Genomic DNA, 25,422 nt, shown 5'->3' with positions numbered 1-25,422 from the left:
TAAATATGAAAGACATGACTAATGAACAATGGACTTGAACCATTATGCAGATAAAGAATTGAACTTTGCTATTCAGTTCACCTTGTAAAATATCTATAAAGTGTTGCTAATTTGTTGATTTTATTTTGATCCCTTAGAATATGGTCATCATGGAAAACCCAGAGTCACTGCCATTTCTTTACCTACCTAACAAGGCCAAATGCCACATGTATTATAACATCTAAGAAATTTCTAAAAAACTATGTATTTAAGAATAAATTGTTAGAGGAGATGCTTTTAAGGCTATTCCTTTATTTTCCCTGGAACTGGGCACAAAGAAGCATATTCTATAGCCCTGAGCAATACAATGTGTTACTTCAAATATCATTTGCATTCCTTATCTTTCATCATAAAAAGAAAAACACAAGTACAGAAATGCTGGCAACATCAGATTGTTCATATGAAAGTAATATAAAAACAGAAAACAAGTTAACAATAAAAATAGTGACCCTTGCATGGGCAGTCATATCATGCACACAATGAGGGGACACTAAAGCTGAGATGAGGAGAATTCAGAAAATAGAACAATCATTATTGATGAATTAAAAAATAAATGGGATCTTAATTCACTTGCTTTATTTACTGATCTCATTTGCTCCACAAGTATTTACTTTTCTAAGAGAACTACATGAAATTATGTCTTTCCTCACAAGGATAATATAGGAAATTTCCAAATCTAGGCTAAAATAGAAGAGGAGTTATCATCATACTTCCTTCAACTGCGAACATGAAATTATTCCACAAATTAAAAGAAACAATCTATTTGGGTACTCCCAATTTCCATTACATTATCCTGATCTTCTTAACAAATTCCCTGCTTTTCAAAAAGTTTACCTTTATTGCTCATTTTTTCCTCAATTTTTTGAAAAGCTTAGTAATTCTCAACTATTTCCTGTTTTCCTCAACTTTCCGCAGCCACCCTGAATCAGGGATTAAGTTTGTAAATTAGAGCGTAGTATGGGGTCAACTGTGACGTTTAAGCTTTAAGTATCCCGATCCTAATGCCCAAAATGTAGTTTCCTGAAATGGATTCAAACCTGCATAATCATGAATGTTTTTTCAGAATAATAGGTCTTACTGCTCACTGTAGCCACATCATTCACCATAAGGATTGGGAAATTTTAATTTAATTAACTAATTAAAATAACCCTTATTGAGTTTGCACTTCATTTATCATTTCATTTCTATGGTTTCTACATAAAAAACACAGTAATCAACCCAAAGGTTGGTTTGCTAGGTGCACAGTTCACCCAGTACTAAGCCTGACGGCATGTGAGATTCACACATCAAGGCAAGGAGGCCAGTTACTTTCCCTATGCCGGCTATGGCTTCCCAGGAAGGCCTGGTACCCAAAAAATCACAAAGCTTGGGTGGAGCTGAAGGTGCCCAGGGAGGCTCCCCGGGACACTTCAGTCAGTAGTCCAACGCTCTACCCCTAGACTACTGCAACCATTTTATGCCACAGAAGATTCATTTAAATTGATGCCTCAAAATGTTTACGCTATTTCTAAAATTAAATAGCATTTGAAACAGTATAACTGAGTCTCGAATCCTAAAACCAAAAAAAGATTAGCAAAAAATTGGGATTTCTAAACTGCCGAAAAAATAATTTTTGCAAAAAGAAAATCATGCATATCCACTAATGTTCTAGCAATCCATTAAGTGCCACGGCTTTATAAACACTAAATACTGTGGTCTGAGCAACTAAGTGACAACATCTGCATTAACTCTAGCAACAACAAGATACTTACTACTCTACCTCATTCATTGCATATTGGCATTTGTAATAAGAGTTGAAACTCTTGGAAGAATAATTGACCATCGCTGCCTTTTCCACTCTTTATTTGGCCAAAAAGTGTTTCCCTTTTACATACTTGAACTTTGAAAAAGGAAGGGCATAAACAGTCATGGGGCCAATGTTTCCAGCTCTTGGGTCCCTATAGTATTCTTGATGTCTAGGGAAATTTATTATACTAGAAGGATTAATAACAATAACATTAGGAAGAGAATGAGTTTTAGATACCCATATCTTCAGCAAAAATTCTGGAGATGAATTACAGTAAACTCCAGATTATCTGTGGGTGTGGATTATTATCAGTTTGCTGTTTTGTTTTAATAAAAATCATAAAGATAATTAAATGCTTTGAAACTTCAATACATTTATTAAATCTAGGGTGAAATCTTTCGGCTCTCGAAAGTTTTCATATAGATCACAAAATCCAAAGTTATCAATAGTATTTAAATTTTTCTTACCAATAGGGCATTCATTTAATCGGTATCATGTGATGATCATGGATCTGAATCAGCTATCTTTGCAGATATACATCTTTTGGCGATCATTTTTATGTGTTCAGCTTATCTTGGCTATGTGACTGATTTGGCTTTCAGACAATTAAGCTCTGGTATTCTATAAATTATAGTTGTGCTCTCCTAAAACTAGAATTCAATCCTTAAAAAATGGCTGAAAAATGGGGGAAAATTATGCCCTCTACTGCTAAAACTTGACCTAACCACAATGAATTTTAAAAGAATCCCTTTGCTTCCTAATTGAAGTGACTTGCTTTTAAAAACTTTTTGGTTCATACGAATTCAATTCATTTATATCACGGCCATATTTTCCATACATTTTGTTTATTCATATTTTTCCATTAATCGTGCATCGCCATGAATCCATTAGCACAAATACACGAGAGTTTACCGTACGTAGTTTCCTGGCTTTCCCAAAACTTTAAAAAAAAAAAAAAAACCTGACTTGGCCAAACTGCTCCGAAAGTCAAGATGCTACCAGAATATCCCAAATTCTTAAAATGCCAACATTCACTGAACAGAATACAACTACTTAAGTTTTGAAGTATACTTGATGCAACAACTATGGCAATTTGATTCCTTATTTAAGTTGCAACTCCCAACTTGGGAGTCTAGGATGCCCAAAAATGAGAGGGCCTCTAGGAGGGGAGGGGGACATGCCAAGATGCCCACCTCACTGCAGATGGGTTCAATGTGGCTGTCGATGCTCACCTGGTGATCCTCCGGCGATCCAGGAAGCTGGGCGAGCCTCGCCTCCGAGGGATGGATGGGGACCGAGACGAGCGGGCCCTCGACCGAGAAGACCCAGAGCGAGAGGATGAGTGGCTTGAGGCTCTCGTGCTCCCCCCGCCACCCGGGGCGTCTCCTCCCCCGCCGCCGCCATCCCCTCCTCCACCCCCGCCCTGTTGGTCCTCCCGCGAGCGCCCCCCACTGCCCCGGCCATCGTCACTGCTGCCCTCGCTGCTGCTTGTGCTGCGCGAACGCGAGCGGCTCACGGAGCGCGAGTCATGGTGGCTACGGCGCCCTCGGCTGCCGTGCCGCCGCCTTCCCCCTCCCGAGGAAGAACGCCCTGATGACGAAGATGACGAGGAGGAAGAGGAGTGCGACGAGGCAGCCCTTCGGCGACGGGAAGAGGACACTGACCCCGACGACGAAGATGATGACAAGCTAGACAGGGATGAGGACCAGCTGCGGCTGAACGAGGAGCTTCGGCCCCGACTCCTTCTGTGGGTACAGAGTCGGTCACCTCAATCAATGCCCACAAGGCATACTACGCTGCTGGCATCTTTCCAGGAGTGGGATCAGCCAATGTATTGTGGAAAACGTGCTCTTTTGGACAATAAAGATGGCAGAGGGACATTTGCTCTGCTTCAGAAATATTAGCACATAGTTCAAATTTGTCACTATGGGATTTTATTTTGGTTGGGAAATTGGATGTATGACTTTTTTGTTCTGCTAAAAAAATAATATTTCAGATAATGAATTTGCTTCCTATATTTTGGATAGACTATTACTTTGGTGGTATTTAATTAGAAAATTTCTTCACATGAAGCTTTAAATACATAGAATAAGAACAATGAAATTAAATTATTAAAATGCTGAAAAACTTGAGCTTGGTGAATTGTCAAGGGGGAGGTTTAGGAATGGTCCCTCACATGTGCCTGAATAAAAGTTTACCATATAAATTCTTTCCTTCCATTCTTTATTAGGCTTCCATATCATATTATATTGGTATAGGGGTGACATGTAAACAAAATAATTACTAACTCATTTAAGGAAACCTTTCTATCTCCATGATGTGACAACTGAATATTCATATGTTCTTAAATTATAAAATGAAGTGTTATGTTTCATTTAGGGGCATGTCAGAAACTTCTTTTACCCCTCTGTAAGTGGTTGAAATTCTTCAGATTTAATCAGTAATTTCATATACACACACCCAGATTACAACACAGCAATTAATCAAAATTTTTTCAATATTAACTGCTGCTTGATTCCCTCATACCCTGATATCATTAGGAAGGGTATTCTTGACAACAGCACAAGGTTATCCATTAGTTAACCGATTAAAACCACGCTAAGATTTGCAGAAAGGTGTCTATGTTTTTCACTTATTGCTTATTAATTTATTAATCTACATAAAGAGAATGCTATTTGAGAAATATACAGATGATACAACAAGAAAGACAGACTGTACAGAGGTGAAGAAGAAATCAATCACTTTTAGCATCCTCGTAACCAGCTGTATAATACGGGTGTCGTACTTTTCTCCAGCCACATCGCGAAGTCAACTGATGACTGCTTCTTGCACTTCCTTGTCTGATTTCTGAATTCAATAGTGACTGGAGATGAAAAATGGGCACATTATTACATCCCAAAAACAAAAGAACAGTCGAAACATCACCTGACCTCACCAAAGCCCAAAAAGTTCAACACAGAGAAGTCAGCGGGAAAGGTTATGGCTACCATTTTGTAGGACAGGAAGGGGATTCTGTTGGTGTATTTTATGCCAAAAGGAACGACAATCAACTCAGAGAGCTACTGCAAGACTCTAAGAAGCTTCGACTAGCCATCCAAAACAAAAGAAAAGGGTAGACTCAACGAAGGAGTGTGTTTGCATCATGAAAATGCACATCCACATGTGTCACATCAATCGACCAACCTACTCAATGAATTTGGCTGGGATACCATCGACCACCTTCCTTACAGCCCTGACATTGCCCCCAGCGACTACCACTTGCTTCCCGCTCTCAAAAAACACCTTGGGGGACAGAAATTGAAGTCAGACAAGGAAGTGCAAGAAGTAGTCATCAGTTGACTTCATGACATGGTGGGAGAAAGGTACGATGCCGGTATTAAAAAGATGGTTACAAGGATGTAAAAAGCGATTTATTATCAAGGCGACTATGTAGAAAAATAGCTAAATGCTCAACCTTTCAAACAATGAACACTAAGTTGAGAATAAATTTAATTTTCTATGAAAAAAAATAGGAGACCTTACTTTTCAATACCACCTTGTACTTTCACGCGATATCCTACCTATAATATAGGTAGGATAGGTAGGAACCCCATTTTGCTCAAAAATATGGCCCCTGTTCAACACCATGGACAGGACAAGAGATGACTTACCTGCCAGCAGAAGAACGAGATGAACTTCTGGCTCTGCTGTCCTTTGTTATGTTCTTCTTGGGAGAGATACTCCTCCCTCGTGAGCTGCAACTTGAGCGACTCCGTGATCCCCTGAAATGCAAGTCCCGGCTGCTGTAGGGCTCATTTTCCACAACTGCAGTTGCTATTGGCAGTGGAGCAATTGCTTCTGGGACAACTCGATTCTGCTTAATATCCAAAAGAGTTGAAGAAGCTTCATCAGGTACCGGCACTGATTCAACAGTGCTGTCTGCTTCTTGAATCTTTTCGGTGGGAGAAGAAACCTCCAAGATGCGCTGGAAAGCTATGGAAGTGGGATGGGCTGAAGGTTTTGGGGATTGCCTCGGGGACGAAGCTAAGGAATTTGACTGTCTATCAGGGGAGTCACTGTCCTTTTCACTAATAACTGATGATGTACGAGAAGGAGGTATAATTGCATCAATCACATCGAATGGCAAAACCAGAGAGGGGATGACAGACTTTGCTTCCTTCTTCCCTTCTAAAGGATCACTAAACTCCTTTACTTTAGGAGAATCCTTAGAAATTACCCCAGTTTCACTACTTTGAACACCTTTCTTCTCTGTGTTACCAGTAACAACTTGGTGGGTAATTATTTCTCTGCCTTCACCCACTTCTGATGGGCTTAGTTTGCTAACTTGACTTTCAACAGTATCCGCTTTTGACTCATTCTTACCCGGTTGCTCAGGGGTTACTTTCCCACGGTTGTCTGAGAGCTCAATAACTGGTGCTGGAGTAGCTACTGGTTTTGATGAACCTGGTTTTATCATCACTTCTTCCTCCTCCTCTTCGCTTGATGATCGCCTCACGCGAACTTTAGGGGCATCCCTTGACCGAGATTCCACTGTGCAACTTTTTCGACTACTATCACTCTCCTCTTTCTTCAACTGCCTTGAGGTGGTCTTTGTAGAATGATGCAAATCTTTACCCCTCCTCTGGTGCCTTTCCATATCTGCATGCTCAGAGCGCCCTGAAGGTCTGTCTCGGTAGCCTCTCCCTCCATCCCGACCATAACCATCTCGCCCAAACGATGGCGAGGAAGATCTTCCCCTTGGACTTTGAGATCTGGGGGACCTTCGAGATTTTCGTGAGTGGGCTGAAGGTGATGAAGGCAAATAATCCCCAGGTTTATGGGATCTTCTTGGTTGAGTCCGTCTTGGTGACCTGTTTCTCCCTCCCTGGGATGACCTCTGATCACGAGAAAGACGGGCTGGTGATCTGAGTCGTTCCGAGGACCTGTCCCTCCTCCGTATAGGTGAGTGGTCACGTCGCTTTGCTGGGGAGGGATGGCGAAGTGGTGGCGAAGCCCTGTGGTTCCTTGATGACCTCCTGTCCACCTCAGGGGAAGCATCCCTACGACTCCACCTCCTAGGGGAAGAGGAGCCATTTCTCCCACCTCCTCCCCTCCCCCCAGGGCTACTCCTACTATCTCTGCTCTCAGTTTTCGAGAGCACTGGGGATCTGCTGTGACCTCTGCTCTGATCCCTGCTGCTGCCCCCCCTCTTTTCCTTCACCTCTCCCCTCTTCTCCTTCCTGGCTCCACTGCCTGAAGATGAATGCTGCTTTGCAGGCTCTGATGTTGATTCTACACTGACCTTCCGATCACGACCAGAAACATCAATGAGGGTTGAATGTATGGTACCAGGCCTGGAGAATTTAGAGAGGTCACCGTGATTGTTTCCCTCATCCCCCAAAGAAGAATCAGAAGATCTGCTTGAGGAACTGGAGGCAGAACTGTGGCGAGGCCGAGCCCTGCCATTCCTCTCCCTTCTCTTCCTCTCAGCCACCTCCTCCTCCTTCCTCTGCCTGCTACTTCTCTTCCGTGGACTCCCCTCCTGGGTGGTGCTCTCTGACTGCTTCAACTTCCTGTGCTCCATGCCCTTTGACTCTTTGCTCGCGTGAGCATCTGCATCGCTGCCCCGACCATTCTCCCCACCTTTGCTGTCATTTCGGTCCCTCTCCACTGGTGCAGAGCCAACAAATGAGCGAGGACGTTGGGCTTCCGGAGGAGAAGCACGCCACCCATCAGATGTATCCTTCTTTCCAGATTGGTGACGGGTTTTCTTGGATGAGCTCTTGGCAACAGTTTCACTGAAATCAATCAAGATTTATTTGAGAATTAAAAGATTGATGATTTGTAAGATTAATAACATTACAAAATTAGTATTCTTTTCATTTTAATCACCGATACTGTTACAAACTTTTACCTGGCACTGTTTCTTTGCCTTATTTTACTGATCTGATTTTACTTCCAAAATTTACTTGCTGATATTTTGATACAGTGGACCCAATAATACTTTGGTCTCCCAGCTATTTTACATAGTTACATACAATCTGTATGCAGGCAAACATACTTCTATTTTTTCTCTTGTGTACAATAATGTCTTATACAATCGATTTTCTTACACAATATTGTACATTTTCGAAATGTACAGGCTGAATCACTCACTCCCTGTAGCTGAGCCTCTACTGACACTGCAGAGAAAACTTTATCATTAGATTTGTACAAATTAAGCACAAAAACCAAAGAGGGTTTGAAACAAGAATTTAAACTAACATGAATCCCAAATCAAATTTATGAATTATAAGGGAATTTTAAGGGAATCTATTACTAATATTATCATCTTTCTGTTACTGCGAAACTGTCAATTTTGACTATCCTCTTAAAAAAATCAAAAACATTTGCAAAATAATACAAATGGCATTTGGCGACAAGCAAAATGAGTCATTATGGATGAATTAATATCATCATTTCAACGCTCAACAGCTCACCCTATTACTGGAAAACACATTACGTACTTCAAATATTTTTTTTCCCAGATTTTGATTTCCCTTGAGTGATCAAATTTTTTTCTCCTGGAAAATCATTGTTTTATTTTTTTTCCAAATTTTGTAGAGGATTCCATCATGACTGACCCCAAATAATGGTATTGAGATCACTTAAGATTGTAATTAATCGTGTCATGCCACACCATTATCAGCAAATAACCTAACCTTGGGTTTGTAATTATTTTCTTATTTATATAATTGAGAATTTATTATGAATAGGAAGTCTACCAAATTAAGGTAGTTTATCGATGGACATAAAAAGAGCATGTCCACACTTCTTAGCCTGGTTTAAGAAGGCAAACAACGCTCCACATCAAAGTTTTAATGAGCCTTTTATTAGTCCTAGAACAGTAACACTTTTTCACCCTATTCTGGTAACATGGGATGACAATTTTCAAAAATTCATATCTCACACCCATTATGACTATGAGATTCCTACAAGGGCTCATTTTTTTCGTTTTTAATGTATTATCAAGTAACACATTGATTGACGTGAATTATGGTAAAGGTCCCAAGCCGCAAATGTAAGCCATTTTCGTTTAGCGTGAGATTTCAACCCGCTCTGGGATGTTTTTCACCCCCATTACTGTTCTAGGGTTAACATCCTCACCCAATTTCCCTGCCATCTAGTGCTCCTTCCCATGAAGGTTTCTTTGCCCAGTGCAACTTTTCATTTCATATCCGTACTACCTGGACTACTTTGCTTGGAAATACTTCCAAGATTATCAAACTGTTTCACCTGGTTTTTGCTCAAACATTTTTGAAAATTTAACTTAGCTTTCTTCTTTCATGAAAGCACAACAAACTTTCTTTGACTTACATTGATTCTCAACCCATGCCTAAAACACTGATATTCTAATGAACTCAGTAGTGAATGCAACTCCTCGGCTGACTGGTTGACTGAAGCTTAATAATCCACCATCCTGATTTAATGTATTTCCCACCAAATTTCATTCACACCTCTAGTTCTTCCCATACCACTTTTACCATTTTCTGCACATATACATTGAAAAGCATGGCTGAAAATTGAAACCTATCTTACTCATCTTCCTAAGACTGCCCATCCTGACTCTCTTATCCACCAAATACACCTGAGCAGATTGATACATGTACAGGCTCAATGAGTAATAAGAGTAGTGTAATTAACTTTCCTTCGCCTTCTCTTTTATTTCGAAAAAGTAAACAAATGTAACTCATTGGAACAAATGGCTAATTTCAGAAAAATGGTAGCTAAAGAAAACTAAATGACCAAATAGCAGTTTTCCACAGACAAACACAGTCCAGAAAGCAATTATCTATGATACAAAGAAAATAGATTCAACACAACCAATAGTTCTTAGCACTCGTGTACATGATCAGGGCGATTAAGTTGACTAAATTAGGTATTATTGCAATCAATTCAATTTTCCAACCTTCAAAATAATTTATTTTAGCTTTAAAACCTTCATAAATATTTGGATTTCCACTGAATGCAAACATAAATACAAAGGGAAAGGGGAAAAGCATGATAACACCTACCAAAAAAATTATTTCTATGACATTTTATGCATTGAGTACTTAGTTTTGGGTCTCAATGGCATTGTAATACAGTCAAAGCCATTTTCTGAAACTCGTCCTCAAAAAATATTGTCCTTGCTAAGAAAAATCGTTGGTCCATATTGAAAGGGTTTCCCATACACCAATTAAATACCAGGTATATACAACATACTAAGAATATGAATGTGTGCGGCAGTCCTGAGAAAAAAATTCCTTTTTACGAACACAAGCCAAAAAAACTGTTGCATTAATGCTGTAATTTCAGCAACTAATCCAGCAACCCATATTGTTCACTCAACAAAATTTTAATGGTACTGCATTTATACAAATGGTGAAGGAAAACATAGTGGTGGGAAGAGTTTGCATCAGCTTTCGTACAAACTTCACAGCTTCTAGGTGTGGGTTAAATTTCATTTTCTGTAGAATTGCCAAATATTTCAGAATTTGACCCTCACTCCTGCCATAAGGTTGTATTCTACCAGGAGCAAACATGAAATAACCATATGCAAGGTCTGTTCGAAAAGTATCACGGATTTTGAATTTCCATGGGTTAAGTAAATTTGATTTTTTGTGGCATTATGTCTCTCACTTCTGCCAAAAAGTTTGGCCATTTTGAGTGTTCAGTTGATTGATGACAGCTGTTTTGCTCAGATGTGTCTTGGCTTGTCTTCAATTTTTACCAGTTCCAAAAAATGGATCAAAGAATCTGTATCAAATTTTGTGCAAAAAAAGAAATTAATTGCGCGGAAGCATTCCGAACGTTGATTGTGGAATATGGAGAAGCCACCTTGGACCGAAGCAATGTTTATCGGTGGTACGAAATGTTCTCAGCGGGCCGAGAATATGTGAACAACGAAGAGCGGGCTGGATGCCCGAGCACATTAACAACAGATGAAAAAATTGATGAAGTTCAGAAAATAGTATTGGCCAAACGTCGAATCACTGTTAGAGAAGTTGCTGAGCACATAAACATATCGATTTACTCGTGCCATTCAATTTTTACCACTGATTTGGGCATGACACGGATTGCCATGAAATTCATACATAAATTACTCAATTTCAACCAAAAAGCGCAAATAATTAACATCGCTAATGAGGTTTCACAGACCACCCAAATTTGCTCCAGAGGGTCATAAAGGGTGACAAATCATGGGTTTACGGTTATGATGTGGAAACTAAAGCTCAATCATCCCAATGGAAGCTGCAGTACGAGCCAAGACTGAAAATAGCACGCCAAGTTTGATCAAATGTGAAAGTTTCGCTTAGAGTTCTCTTTGATTGCAGGGGCATGGTGCTTCATGAGTTCTTGCCACAGGGTAAAACGGTAAATAAGGAATATTACCTGCAAGGTAGCAGTAGTATTATTTAGGGGAGGCGACCGACTGCTGAGGTAATTTGCACCATTAGGGATGGACAGGAAAGGTTGAAGGGTGGAGAGAAACCTGGCATCGGCATTAGCCTACTCTTTACGAAAGGTGTCAAGGGGTCCACATCTTAACGTCCCATCCGATGGACGGCGTACTCACTCAAAGTGCCCTCCACAAAGCACCTCAAGTAGGGATCGAGATACCACCGAAAATATTCAACACCTCCGGGATTTGAACCCGGGCCCTCTGGATGGGAAGCCAGTGCGATAGCCCCCGCACCAACTTGATCCCCACCTGCAAGTTATGCGCAATTTGCGCAAAAATCTGCCACAAATGCCCAGATTTGTGGAAGAACAAAAATTGACTTTTGCACCATGACAACGCCCCTGCTCACATATCATTACTTTTGCATGAAATTTTGGGCAAAAACAACACACCAATGATGCTGCAGCCACCGTATTCCCCAGATCTGGTCCCCAGTGACTTTTTCTTGATCCCAAAACTGAAGAGGCCCATGAAAGGACGATGCTACACTACGATTGACAAGATAAAGACTGCATCGAAGTTGGAGCTGAACAAGATCACAAAAAATGATTTTTTGAAGTGCTTCGAGGATTGGAAAACCGTTGGTACCAGTGTATAATATCTGATGGGGATTACTTTGAAGGGGACAAAATAGATATTCATGAACAAAAAAATATATTTTGAAAAAACACAAAAGTCTCGATACTTTTTGAACAGACCTCGTATACACTTAAGTTCACATCTGATTACAAAGGCCATGGGCTCCATTTACCTTCCTGAAAAATTCCATTTATAAATGCACTCCTAGATACACCCACACCTCTGAGCTGACACTTGGTGTTGGAAAAGTTTAGTGAGCATCAATCGCACGAAACTAAAGAAAATCTTAAAGAGCATTGGATTCTCCGATTAGAGTGTAGATTCTCCATTTAATGGTGTACTTCGGGAAAATAAGTTTTGTTCAGAATATTTATTTCTTTATTTTATCATAACTAGCTAGAATAATTGAATGAATGAGAGCAAAACATTTATTCTGGAGATTATATGATGTAGTACACAAGGTAAAGGTAAAATACATTGCTAAAACTTTGAGATAGCCAGAGGATGTATTTTACTGGTACTTTGTTTGGGTTCTCGAAGTTGAAATTTTAATTTATTTCCATCTCAAGAATGAGTGCGTATCAGAAGGAAATTATCATAGAATCTTTAAACAAAATAGGCAGACTTATACCTAAACATTTAGCAAATAAGCTATAGAACTAAAAGATGTTCAGGAAATGTAGGCTTAAGCCTAGATGACATAATATTGAAATGATGCAGACCAATCTACCAAGTTTGAACAAGGAACAAACAATAATTTACAAAGGACAACTTGATTCCAGCACAAAATAAGAAAATGAAGAGGACATACCTGGATGAAGAGCTATTTGAGGAATGCCTGTCCCTTTTCTTGGATTTACCCTCACCATGCCTCTTCTTTTTGGGGAAAAAATTAAAGGATAATGAGTAACTCACTACTTAATAGCTGCACAGATAAATATGTAATCAATTAAACTAATCATAATTCATGCAAAGCTAAAATGACTTTCATTATAGTAATTAGATTAAGACAATGGGCCATCTATTATGGTGACATTAATGATCCAAGACCATCATAAACAGTTAGCTCTTAGTTTAAAATATCCCCAGTTATAACATTACTCAATAAGATCATGAGAGTTCAACACCCTACTGCCTTGACATCACAAGATTGGAACATTTTTTAATAAATAAAAATACTCTCTAAAGGCAGATAGACACAAAACATCAAAATGCAGGTTAGGAATACATAGCTACTATAAGTGCAATCCACCATTAGCATGCAAGGAATACATGAAATTAAAGGAACTTCTTATGTGATAAAGAATTCCACAACAGGTCTTATTTTGGAGCACACAAAACTTAGCATCTTCAGTGTGATACATGAAAAAATAATACCAAAAAGAATGTGCAAGAACAATACAATTTAAACAAGTATACCACCACCATAACAATGTCAATACTAATATTGGCTATACTTACTCAATGACTTAGGAATCCTATACAATGGTGCATGGTGTTATAAATAAGAACAATTATCGCTCCACATTTTGCAAATAATAAAACAGGCTGAATGAAAGAGAGAGAGAGAGAGAGAAAGGGAGACAGAGAAACAGTAACAACTCTCTTGTCCCTCTGACAATGAGATATGAATAATTAATTGCTGATTGACTGGTTAAGTATGAGAGTGGAAATTCTGATGCCATCACTTTGCTAATCAGCAGGAAAGGAAATAAGGCATGCAAGCACGCGAAACATTCTATCTGGCCATTGGGACAATGAGGACAAGAGAGACATGGAAGCAGAAGACTGCCCACCAAATATATATATATATATGTATATAGATATATAAACGCCAGACAGCAGCATTCACAAATGGGGCAACCTCAACAGAGGAGGAACAATGAAGTAAGTACTTGAGCTAGTTGAGGAAATTCAGTAAGCAAATACCCTGTCAACAGTTACAGATCTAAGAAAATATTGACTCAAAAATGGCAATACATGTTGCACTAAGACTATCTGAGAAATATTCAGGGATCAAGAGACTGCAAGCAATTTAAAATAATGTGCACCAGCAGCCTCTTAGTTACCTAAGCGGAAACAATCATTTCACATATGGCTCCAGAATTATAGGGATGGATCAAGTGAAAGCATGGGCAAGTGGGGATGACATTTAACATCCACCAAAATCACCAGTCCACATATGAGAATACTACATGAAGGCATGGTAAGTGCCATTTTCCACTGCATTTGTTGGGTGTTGAGTTAGACACAATTTGCATTTGAAGTGAGATCTCTGGAAGCCCATATTTTCAATTGAACTACCCTTGCACACTGCGGCAACAAAGTGAAAAGAATTTGAAAACGTTAACTTGAAGCAATCTGAAACTGCAGAAACATGACTGAATTCCACTGACACCAAAAACAACATTGAAATATAGCATTCAAAATGATTAAGTCTGAGAACATGGAAAACTCATAAGGTGCACAAGAGGGAGTTTAAGATAAGTCATTTCCTCAACACAAAATTCTGTAATCAACCTATTTTTCTATTTCATCCAATTTCTGCCTCATTAACAGTAATTATCTTACACAAGACTGGAGGGAACACTTAGCATAAAACCATAAATCTGAGTCAAGTCTTGTCTTTATCATTTAATATGATAAGAAGAATAGTACAGGTAATTCTAAATTTACGTGGTTTTGACCTCTGCATTTCAAAAATAATGCAGTCAGCTGTACTCCGAAATTCCTAAACTTTATTAAGCATTGGTGTAAAAGACTTCCAACAAAAGGTTAAACTCTGGGTGTACCCAATAACCCATATCAAATAAATAAAAGATTATTCTTAATGCTCAAGGCTACTGCACACAAGCTTGGCATCGCTTATGTCTTAACCTAATAAAAATTTTGCAGTGGGTTATTTGAAACACAGATCACCAAAGCTCATGGACCTATGTTAATAATAAGGCCAACAACTTGCAATTAGTGGTAATGAGAATGCAGCATGTGGACATAGTGGAGTACTACAAGATAGCACAAGCTTGTAGAGTATCAAGTTGACACTCCCATAGGAATCCATTACAACAGAATAACAGAGACGAAACTCTTGCTATTTTCCTTTTAATAAATGTTTATTTTCAACTAGTTTCCATACATTACATCATTTTGAAGTAACTTTCACACATTTCAGACATTTTGTTTTCACGGGCAAATAATGTAGTACATCAAAACTAGTCGAAAATAAATCTTTTTAAGTGGAAAATTACATGAGGTTTTCCCTCTGTTATTATGGAATAGTTCTGCCATATAATACATAGAGCTGTAATTTATATTATAAATCCATTATCTTTAATAATTCTTTTAAAACTTAAAAGAGGGGTCCACAGTAATTTTTAGGTGTATACTGAACAGATTTAGTTAAGTGACAACAATTTCTTTCATAAAACTCCCAGTCAAAGGTTTGAATATGCAAAATTTAGCTGTAATTTGCACAGGAGTTAGCTTACACATAACATTTCACCCAATACTTCTCTTGAATTGGAATGCTCAAGAAAACATTTCCTCTGATCATTTCTTTTCTTTTCCTCATTCTTTAAATCAGTTCATTTTCACTGTCTAAAAAAATCTCACCATATTAAAGAAATCTGCTGAGACTATGCTTGATTACAAGCTTTTGGAAATGGAAAAAGAGCGTTTTGAGTTAAAACTATTAACACATAACCTGAGGGGATTTTTATCAAGATGGCTATTTCTGAAGGTTTAGCCCATTTGAATTCACTTTTCATGACATTTTTACAATATCTAATGCTGGAGTATCACTAATAGAATCCTTCAATAATATAAACAAAATGGTATTATGGAAAAAATCTGGAATATTCAGTAACTACTATAATCTATATAAAAACCCATAAATCAATTCAAAAAAGAACTATGGTAGTCTTTTACAGGAAAATATGAATACTCTGCTTTTTCATAATTTTATTCTTTCAATTTTTAGCAATATTTATGGTAGGAGAACAAATATTCCTAGGCCAGAGCTTTCCTGGTCTAGGTATACCACTTCTATTTTTTTTAATTCAATGTTTACATTGAAATGTGGTAATTACAAAGTACACAACACCACGCAAATAAAGAATTGCCTGTACATGACATTCAGAAACTATATATTTCACATTGACTGTATAACTGAATACTTTTTAAATTGAAAATATTCATGAGACCAAAAATTAATTTATTAAAGAAAACATTTAAGCAGTTGCAAATTTTATACCAGTGAAATAAATCAAAACTCCAAAGAGCACATTGGGGCTAATTTTTCAAATGTTATTCAGATTAGTTAGAATGATTAAACAGCAAAATAATATATATATATATATATGCCAACAAGATGGAAATAATGCTATCAATCAATGAGAACCCATGAAAAATTAACAAATAACTATGACACATACATAACACATTAGGAGAACTCTCATCATTGAACAGTGAAATTTGAACTTCCACATCAAATGAGAAAGGTTATCAATTAACACTGTTCCAAAAAGATTGCATCTAGTTACAGTTCTGGTCAATCAAGTTAAAAAATAAAACCAACTTTTTTAAATTACAAGAATACACCTTAAAGTCAAACCAGAAGACGTTACAGACTTCCCTTTCAAGATGACAAAAGATATCTCAGGAAGCTTTGATAGCATTAAGAAATAATTTTTGGTCTCAAACTTATCTTGAAAACTATTTAAAATAATTATTACAATCAGAATTAAGAAATGAAATGTAAACTTTATCAAAGAAATATACTTACTATTTTCACTATCCATTGGTACCTCCACTTACTAGTTTGCAAAATTTCATAAAACAATTTGTATCAAGTCTTTTAAAGTTCATATTATGATAGGGGTAAGTCTAGATAAACGTAGAGCAAACTTTTAACTTTAAGGTATATCTGACTTTGGAAGGTTTAGCTAAGAATTCAATTAAGTTCCCTAAAACGTACATCAGGAACATTAAAACCACAACTGTGTGAATTATTACATAAACTGCGAGGTTTTAAATTTTTAACTGTCACTAAAGAAATTCGAGGCCTTGCCATTTTCACATGAACATTTAAATTACAACAATTATCTGCATTTAAATAATGAATACAAAAATAGTTTTATACCTCTGTATGGCTTGTTTGTGAATGAAATGATGAATTTCAACACCAAAAACAAAACCATTTTCATGGCCAAAAAATGTGTTGCAGCAGGACAGAAACCCTTTGTCAATGATTCTCACCTCAGATCGCGACACATGTGCCTTGTCAGTCACTGGGGCATCAGAACCAGGCTTGTGGGCTTTCGATGAAGTTAATGAACTGCTGGCTTTCTTGCCCTTTTTCTTGTGATGTTTATGAGGAGATGGACTACAACAGAAAAATTACTTAAATAAGCACACACCATTAACAGAAAACTTGTGCATGGGTGATTTGGACTGTATTGTACTCAAGATCCTAGTAATGCAGTTCTCCTCAGGAGGAGAAACCACTTCCAGAGTATTACAGTATTATGACACCAGCATGGCATTTAGTCAGCATAATCAATTGTTTCAAATTCCATTATTTTTCCAGGTTGAATTTGAATGTTTCAAAATCCACTCCAACTTGTTTTTACACAACTGAAATTTCTTGGGGATGCTAGTGAACTCTCAACTTTCTCAAGGTATCTTTCATCAACCACATGCAGAATGATTACCATTAATCACTGACACTAATTTTCTAAAATATCAAAGCTACCCTCTTGAATTAAATTAGATCATAATACATAGTGGAAAAACTAAGCTAACCAGCAATTTGGTGAACAGTAGTTTCAAGTTAAGATAGATCATTTTACAGACTCATTTTGCAGCAGAAAGTTGCATACAAGTTGATGCTTATTTACTCCTGTGCCTTTTCACGACAATGCTTAAATAAAATAATTTAGTCAACCACAAAATATTGCAAACATGATAATTTCATGCCACTAAATTCCAGGGTACTAAAATAACTAATTATTAACCTATTTTGTCGGCCAAGTAATATGAAGATGTCTGCCCAAACCATAACATTGTCTCTTTGAAAAAATATTCCACATCAACAATAATTATTAACAGGATACATTGGTCCCTTAAAATGATATAAATTGTCCTTATCATTCTGAAAGAAACATAAATAAAGAAGTGACAATATACCACCATATCACACAGAGTGACTGCAACATCTTGTGATTCTAATCTCCATGAAGACAAGAATGTCTCTTGGTATTTTATTTCATCTCATTACATCAGCAAATGGTGAGTACCACTTGAAACATTTATGCTCCATAACACAATAGCACTTTTGCTCCACAACACAAAAATATTGTTGGTGGATCTAGTGTGTGCACAGCCTAAGGTAAACTTCCCATTCATCAACATCATTCTTGCAGAGAACATTAATCATTCAGCTAAAATGTTAAGAGAATTAGGTTTACCTCCTCCAAGAAAGATGAGAGGAAGATCTTGAAGGAGTTGCGATTGAGGCATTACAGTAAGTGAGAACGTGCCATCTGACGCGAACTTGAGGGAATAGTGACTTCCAGACCAAAGTGCACAAAACCTACCTGCTGGAATCATTATCCGAACTGGAAGCGGAGGAATGATCTGATGCGCAAGAGGAAGAGCGTGATGGTGACACTGATGGGGAAGACCTCCGCCTTCTACTCTGTCTCTCTAAAGCCTTTTTCTTTGTCTTCTCCTTTGCTTTCTTCTTCTTCTTGGAAGAAGCACCAGACTCAGGCCCAGGCGAATCTGACCTGAGTACAACAATATGCACAATGTGAACCCTCAGATAATGCTTTGGAAACAAAATTTCATCCATGTCTTTTAATTCAACTTAATGCTAGTAAAATAATTTTGTAAGAGATTTAAATGGAAGTCAATAAAATTTTTAAGACAGAATTTAAGGACAGTCATAAATCATATTCAAAAACATCATTGGAAAAATTAATTATAACCAAACTTCCTCAGTACAAACTTCAAAAGTGAGAATACATTCATACACAGTTCATAACTATTGGTTAGAGCGGCAAAACATTGCTATATGGTACATATGCCCATTAGAAATATAGATAACTACTGATATAAAAGACATAGTGCCTATAAAAAGTGAAGGGAAAAATAGAATTCATAAAAAAATAATATCAACCATCACATCCCCAACATAATCAATCTTAAAACATAAAAATACAACATTTCATACGTTTTCCATTACATGAACATTCATCTATTAGTTCCAAAAATGATATTTAAGCTTTAATTATTGATATTTTATTTTTACAATATTTTCACTTGGCATTCCAATGATATGCAATATAAATTTCTTCAAACGCAAAATATTAATTGGATTAACAAAATCAATCATATGAAAGAGCATATATGTGAATACTGTTACCTTTTCAACCCATCAATAAGGACGGACTTGTCAGAAAAAAAATAGAGAGATGACATTAACAATGCTTTATGACAGCTTGACTTTTTTAACAGAGCACACAAAAATTAATTAGATGACAAATTACTAGTTGAACTTAACTTTTATGTGTTTTTTTCAGAACAGAAATTCTCATTTCATTTTTGTGCACAAAGCATGAATATATTATAAGTGCTTAAGAAGAAGTGGCTCCACATGAAATGACCCCATTTAATCATGATCATCAACAGTCCATAATGCTGCTTTTAAGTTTTTAATGTTCTTTAACTTTCATATTAAATAAAATAAAAGTTGAACTAGAAACAGCTTTCTAAGAGAATTAAAGAGTTGAAAAACCACATGATCTAATCCGAATTCTTAAATTCCATCATGGCATGCCATATCTGATAACAACTCTTTCACATATAACCATAAAATCAAACTGCTTAAAATGAAGAATACTGGTCAAACAATCAGATTTAAACTTAAACATATGAATGCACTTATGATAATTTACATGGCTTGATCTCCAGATATAACATTCCATAATCACAACTATCATACATTCAATCACAAACCCTTCAGTGAGTATACCATGATAAACAGAATAATAATCGACTGCTTTTCCAAAGAGAAAAATATCAGAGAATGCCAGGAGCATGAACCAAAAATGTAATGAACATTGAAAAGTTAGTCCAGTGCCAGTTTCATGGAGAGACATACCTATTAGAGCACATTGACTAGTATTTATCATTACATTTTCAAAGCAATTTGCATCCTGTGATTAGCTCGCATATTGAGGCTGTAGTGGTGATTCCTGTTGCTTGTGAACAACGACCAGGATGTCAATTTAAACCATTGCATTACTACTCATTAATTTTTTGAGTTATATTTCTTTTTTCGCAGTTTGGCCCAGGGAAGTCGGGAGCTACTCCATAGGAATCAAAATGGTCCTTATGGTAATAGATTGAAACAGTGAACAAAATATAATAATAGTTATCTACGAAAAAATTCTGAAATATCAAACCCTCCAAACGCAACTTACAAGAGGCATTTCTCTGATTAGAGGCCCTCCCTTTTTGCGTGAAAGTATTTACAGAAATTCAGGTGGATGGGGCAATTGCCATTCCTAAATAATTAGCATATCAAGAAATTGAGGCCTCTAACAAGAAGGAAAGCCGTATTCAGAGAGAGAGACTATGCTTTTAGTATTACAGTAAATCAAACATTGAAGATTATAACTCTTTGTTGGAAAATCAAAATAACCATCAACATTCTGATAAAATAAAAAAAAATTGATTTCACATAGAGTTAGACATAAAAGAATTAAGTGCAACTACATTTGTCTAACAGTGCAAAATCAAATGAGAACTGAGGTAAGCTGAAGTTTCCACAAATGTCCAATCACATGCCTCTTTATTGATGACATAAAAAAAATTAATTGCATGTCACATTTCGTAGTCTTTTGAGCGTCAACCTAGTGTTTCATCGCCAAGGTAAGGAACTTTTCAAAGCGAAAGAAAATTCAACTCTATTCATGAATTATGCCTTTCTTATTGAAAAAATCACTACTACTTGCGAGGACTCCTCCTGCTTTCAAATGTGGCCACTGCTCAAAGCAATTGGGCCAGTAGTTTTTTTTTTACTTTAAAAGTTGTCAAGGTTACCACAATTTGCAATCAAAAGACCGCTGAGTGACCCTGGTGTTGGTTTAAGAAATTACGACATTTTTCTACAAAAAACTATAGAGTTGTTAATTGATTTCAGATCTTAATTCTACATAATAAAATTGCTTAATGTGTGGATACATGATTGTGCCCTTAATAAAAAGGTATATTTATGCTCACAAAGTATTAATGTGATAAACCATAAATGCCTGAATATAAAACAACATACAATTGGCAATTCCAAGGGCATTCACTTGACTAACATTAACATGATAAGGATTAATGATAACATGCACAACTAAGCCAACAAAGGAATTATAAACTATTAGTTTCTATCATAATAAAAACTTTTATCCCATGACATATAAGCATTCATAGAGGATTATGTACTAGCTTGGAACCTAAATGCTGAAGATGATAGATGTGGTTTTTGGCCAAACTGAAAAATCTCAGAACAAATAGAAAAATCTCAGAACAAATATAACTTCATCACTTAAAGCTTCAGTTTTTATAGATTTCCAGAGTTTCTATCCTCGTCATAAGATTACCACATAAGGTATTTTCAAAAAAAAATTTAGAAACTAATTACCATAAATATCAAGTCACTATTTCTGGAATAGTAGAATTCTTACATTGTCCCTAGAAGAAACCCATTGTTTCCAAAATAAAAAAATAATTTGATCTACATGTAACTATTGTTTTATAATCGGTTTTGTTTGCAAAACTAGAGATTGGACAAAAGGGGGAAAATTTAAAAAAAAAACATCATACATTATTGATATAGACCATTAAAATTGTCCCATGAAATGTAATAAGCAATGCAGAAACTTTCAATAGCAAAATGCCGAAACTGCAAAAGCACACAGACTCGGGCCAAATCTACATCTTATTTCCATTATATCCTTCACGTTTTCCCTGTACCAATGATGTTTTTACAACTGTGAGTTACACCAATTAAATAAATGATTACTTGTCTAACTTAACATAATGCTAATAATTCAAAATAATAGCAAGAGAATGAAAATTTAAATTCCCAAATAGAATAAACTGATAAACCTTAGTAATCCATATCAATAACTGCCCATTCAACTGTTGTTTTGCAGACAGAAGTCACAAGTCCTGTGACTCAGCATGGGCTTCGCAATGATTTAGCAGGTAATGGACTTGGGTTCGCACTTTATTAAAAATCTGGAATTCTGAACGTACTAACGAGTAAAGCATGGAAACAAGGGTTAACCTTCTATACAAATGGCAATCATTATGTGGGTAGCATAAAATAGGGGTAATTTATGATTGATTAACTTATTATTGCTCATTTTATAGTTCTTGGTGGCAATTTATAGCAAAAACTTCACCAATATTATGACAAATATATAACCCTTATGGGTGAGTGCTTCCTCACTAGTTATTGATACTTCATTAATCAGTATTTAACACTTTGTAGCATAATAATAACTTTGTTGCAATTTTCCACAATTAAAACTTTATTTCGACCATGGTTTCGATACACTGTATCATCATCAGGTGTACAGTGTATCGAAACCATGGTCGAAATAAAGTTTTAATTGTGGAAAATTGCAACAAAGTTTTTATTATGTCTCAATTCCACAACATCACGCCTGACTCTTCACTTTTTGTACTTTGGGGCATGTTACATGTAAATATAAAAGACACTTTTACTAAGTTCTGCATATGAGATAACTCAGTCATGCAGCAGTTAAATTTATACCGGTAACTACTGAAATAATTGAGCTTTCATAAGTCCACCCTGAACATGTACATTCTTACTTTGCCTTTACATAATTTACGCCAGTAACTACCGAAATAATTGAGCTTTAACTAGTCCACCATGGACATGTACATTCTTACTTTTCCTCTACATAAACTCTTTAGCTAATATCCTAATTATTAAATACTTGTTTACCATAATAATTTTCCAAATAATAAAAAATTTCTTCCCAAACTAACCTCTCAGAATACTATCCTTTTTGCAGTGCATGTGTGGAATTTACAACAACTTCTTAGCAACATTGGAACTTCCCACAGGTTCTGCACTTGCACTCAAGATTGAAACTAAACAATAAATAACAATGTAACAAAAAAGTGCTAACCATACTTATTTATATGTGCTGCCAGGGGACGCACTAACAAGAGTCCACTAAACACATTGCACCTTCTCTACACTGGTGGTCTCAGCTCCCTCGTGACCTTGATAAACCTTCATTTGGCTTATTATCAGGATTTCGGGAAGCCAAACCATCAGTTTAAAAGAATCTATGGCATTATGTGCTCTCATATTGATTTGGGTAGCTTCAATCTAACCAGTCATATTCAACTTAAAGTCACCTTTAATCTTTACTCTAACAATCCAATTAACTTCAATGTCAGCTTTTTTAACTATCACTCTTAAATCTTATTTTTACCACAGAAATCACCTTCAGCTTTATTAAAAGCTAGCAAGGCTAGACCTTCATGAAATGCTGCTCTTGCCGCCAGCTCAAAAACCATTGTCACATTGCTGTAAATCTATATACCATCCAATAACAAACTTCATTATGAAAATTTCATTCAACTAAAATAACAAAATGTTTCCAGTCAATAATAAGATTTTCTAGCTTTACATCTTCTCTAAAAAAATAATAATTGATCCTTTGAGAACACACCCATATTAGTTAAGCAGGTAGTTCTCAAATGTTGTGTGAGCAGTGAAACATTCTTTGAAGTTCATATCCTATATAAGTACACTAAAATAATCCATGATGTAATTGGTATACTATAAAATTCACAAGACAAATGTAGTCCATGTACCCCTTATTCAGTATATAACAAATGTAATGGTACAATACGTATTACCTCAATCTGCATATGGAATGATAATTGAGAAAAATAAGATTTTGACTGAAAATTCAGGCATTTACAGTTAATACAGACATACTTGAATAAATACATACCCTTATTGGTTCTTCCCTGATCACTACCAAAGAGATTCAGAAAAAAATACAGAGAATAAGAGTGAATATATGTATCTCTGCCAGGCATACTTTTCCCCTAGGTAAAAGGAAGCCTGAATCAAGGACATCTTTTGGGATATTGATAAAATGTTCAAATAAAATGCATACATTAAAAGCTTACCTAATATTCCATTAAAAATTCCTTTGGTCTGTACTGTTTGTAATGGAAAAATTTGTTTGGGATATCAGAAATGTTTATATTAAACCAAACATACAGAAGTAGTATTTACAGGGGATCAGGTAAGTAGCCATTAACACACAAAATTCCTTAATGTAGAGTTTAAAATATGCACACCCATTTGACACTTTGAAAGCAATCACTGAACTTATATCATATGATTGGTAAGAACCAACTTTACAGATGCCAAATGAGTACATATTAATTCAATTTTTCTATGAAAAAATCAGCTGGCATTTTATAAAATCAACATAAAATGATTCCAGCATCAATTAAAATAATGAGGACATTACAACTTTAAAGAACATTACTTGTCTCTTTTATGCTTCTTTGATGACTTTTTCTTCTTCTCCCTCTTTTCTTTCGGCTCTGAGCTTGAAGAACTGTAACGAGAAGAAGAAGCTATTTAATATTCAACCAATAAGAAAAGGGTAAGTACTTATAATATGCAATTGAAGTTCTCAACACCAATTAACATGCAACCAGACAAAAAAAAATTTAACTCCTATGGATTTATTCGGTCCACTTAGATGGTAAGTTCCCTACACATTTCCACCCAACAAATGTGTAAAAAGAAGCCCCAATTTCATTACCAGTAAGGATTTAAATTACTTGAACTGCAAAATCCTATTTAAATATTTTCTGCAGAATATAAATACTTATCCCACTCACAAACATCCCAGCTAATATTCTCACTGTGAACAAATAATCATGCACATTGATTACTTATATTCACAATTTTTTCTTAGCTAATTACTAATACCCGTTTATTCCATAGTTATATGTACATTAAAATTAATTGAGGATGTAAATGATAGAACATTGGATGGCATTTTTTCTCAAAATACTTCAAGGCAATACTCCCAAGGAAAATTAATTAAAATACCTCATATATTTACTTTTGTCTATGGACACTGTAGCTATCTTTTCATATACAGCAATCAAGACTCGTCCAGACCATATGGGGTCCAGTTTAACCAAAGATTTGGAACATGTATCCACACTAGAGTATTTTTCACCACTGTCCTTGTGTTTAATCAATGACAACTTAAAATGAGTCAATATGGTGAACAGGAAGCCTCAAGTGTAAAAACATCTTATGTAAATAAAACAAAAATCCCATTTGATTAAATTACATCACTGAATGTCCTCAGAAATCAGCTCAGTTTTTAATTTAAGTAACTCAATTTCAATCAACAATGACAATGCGGTATTGGCTACTTTATCAATAATACTATCTCATTTATTTTATCTATTT

At 36.2% G+C, this 25,422-nt stretch overlaps 1 protein-coding gene across 1 annotated transcript in view; it reads right to left on the bottom strand.

Moving 5' to 3' along the window:
• The window catches only part of Srrm234 (Serine-arginine repetitive matrix 2/3/4), an 88,317-nt gene that overhangs the window by 8,493 nt on the left and 54,402 nt on the right, over window positions 1–25,422 (bottom strand). The window contains exons 5-10 of the mRNA XM_071590753.1: window positions 24,476–24,547; window positions 18,464–18,655; window positions 17,124–17,250; window positions 12,679–12,743; window positions 5,476–7,602; window positions 3,058–3,570 (exon numbers count right to left, since the gene is read on the bottom strand). Of these exons, the coding sequence (XP_071446854.1) occupies window positions 3,058–3,570; window positions 5,476–7,602; window positions 12,679–12,743; window positions 17,124–17,250; window positions 18,464–18,655; window positions 24,476–24,547 (3,096 nt within the window). The remainder of the gene's footprint in view (window positions 1–3,057; window positions 3,571–5,475; window positions 7,603–12,678; window positions 12,744–17,123; window positions 17,251–18,463; window positions 18,656–24,475; window positions 24,548–25,422) is intronic.

Source organism: Hetaerina americana, unplaced genomic scaffold (genome assembly GCF_022747635.1).
Source record: "Hetaerina americana unplaced genomic scaffold, ioHetAmer1.1.p SCAF_4, whole genome shotgun sequence".
NCBI lineage: Eukaryota > Metazoa > Arthropoda > Insecta > Odonata > Calopterygidae > Hetaerina > Hetaerina americana.
The sequence above is the reverse complement of the archived record's forward strand: the minus strand, read 5'-3'. Positions and strand labels throughout refer to the sequence as shown.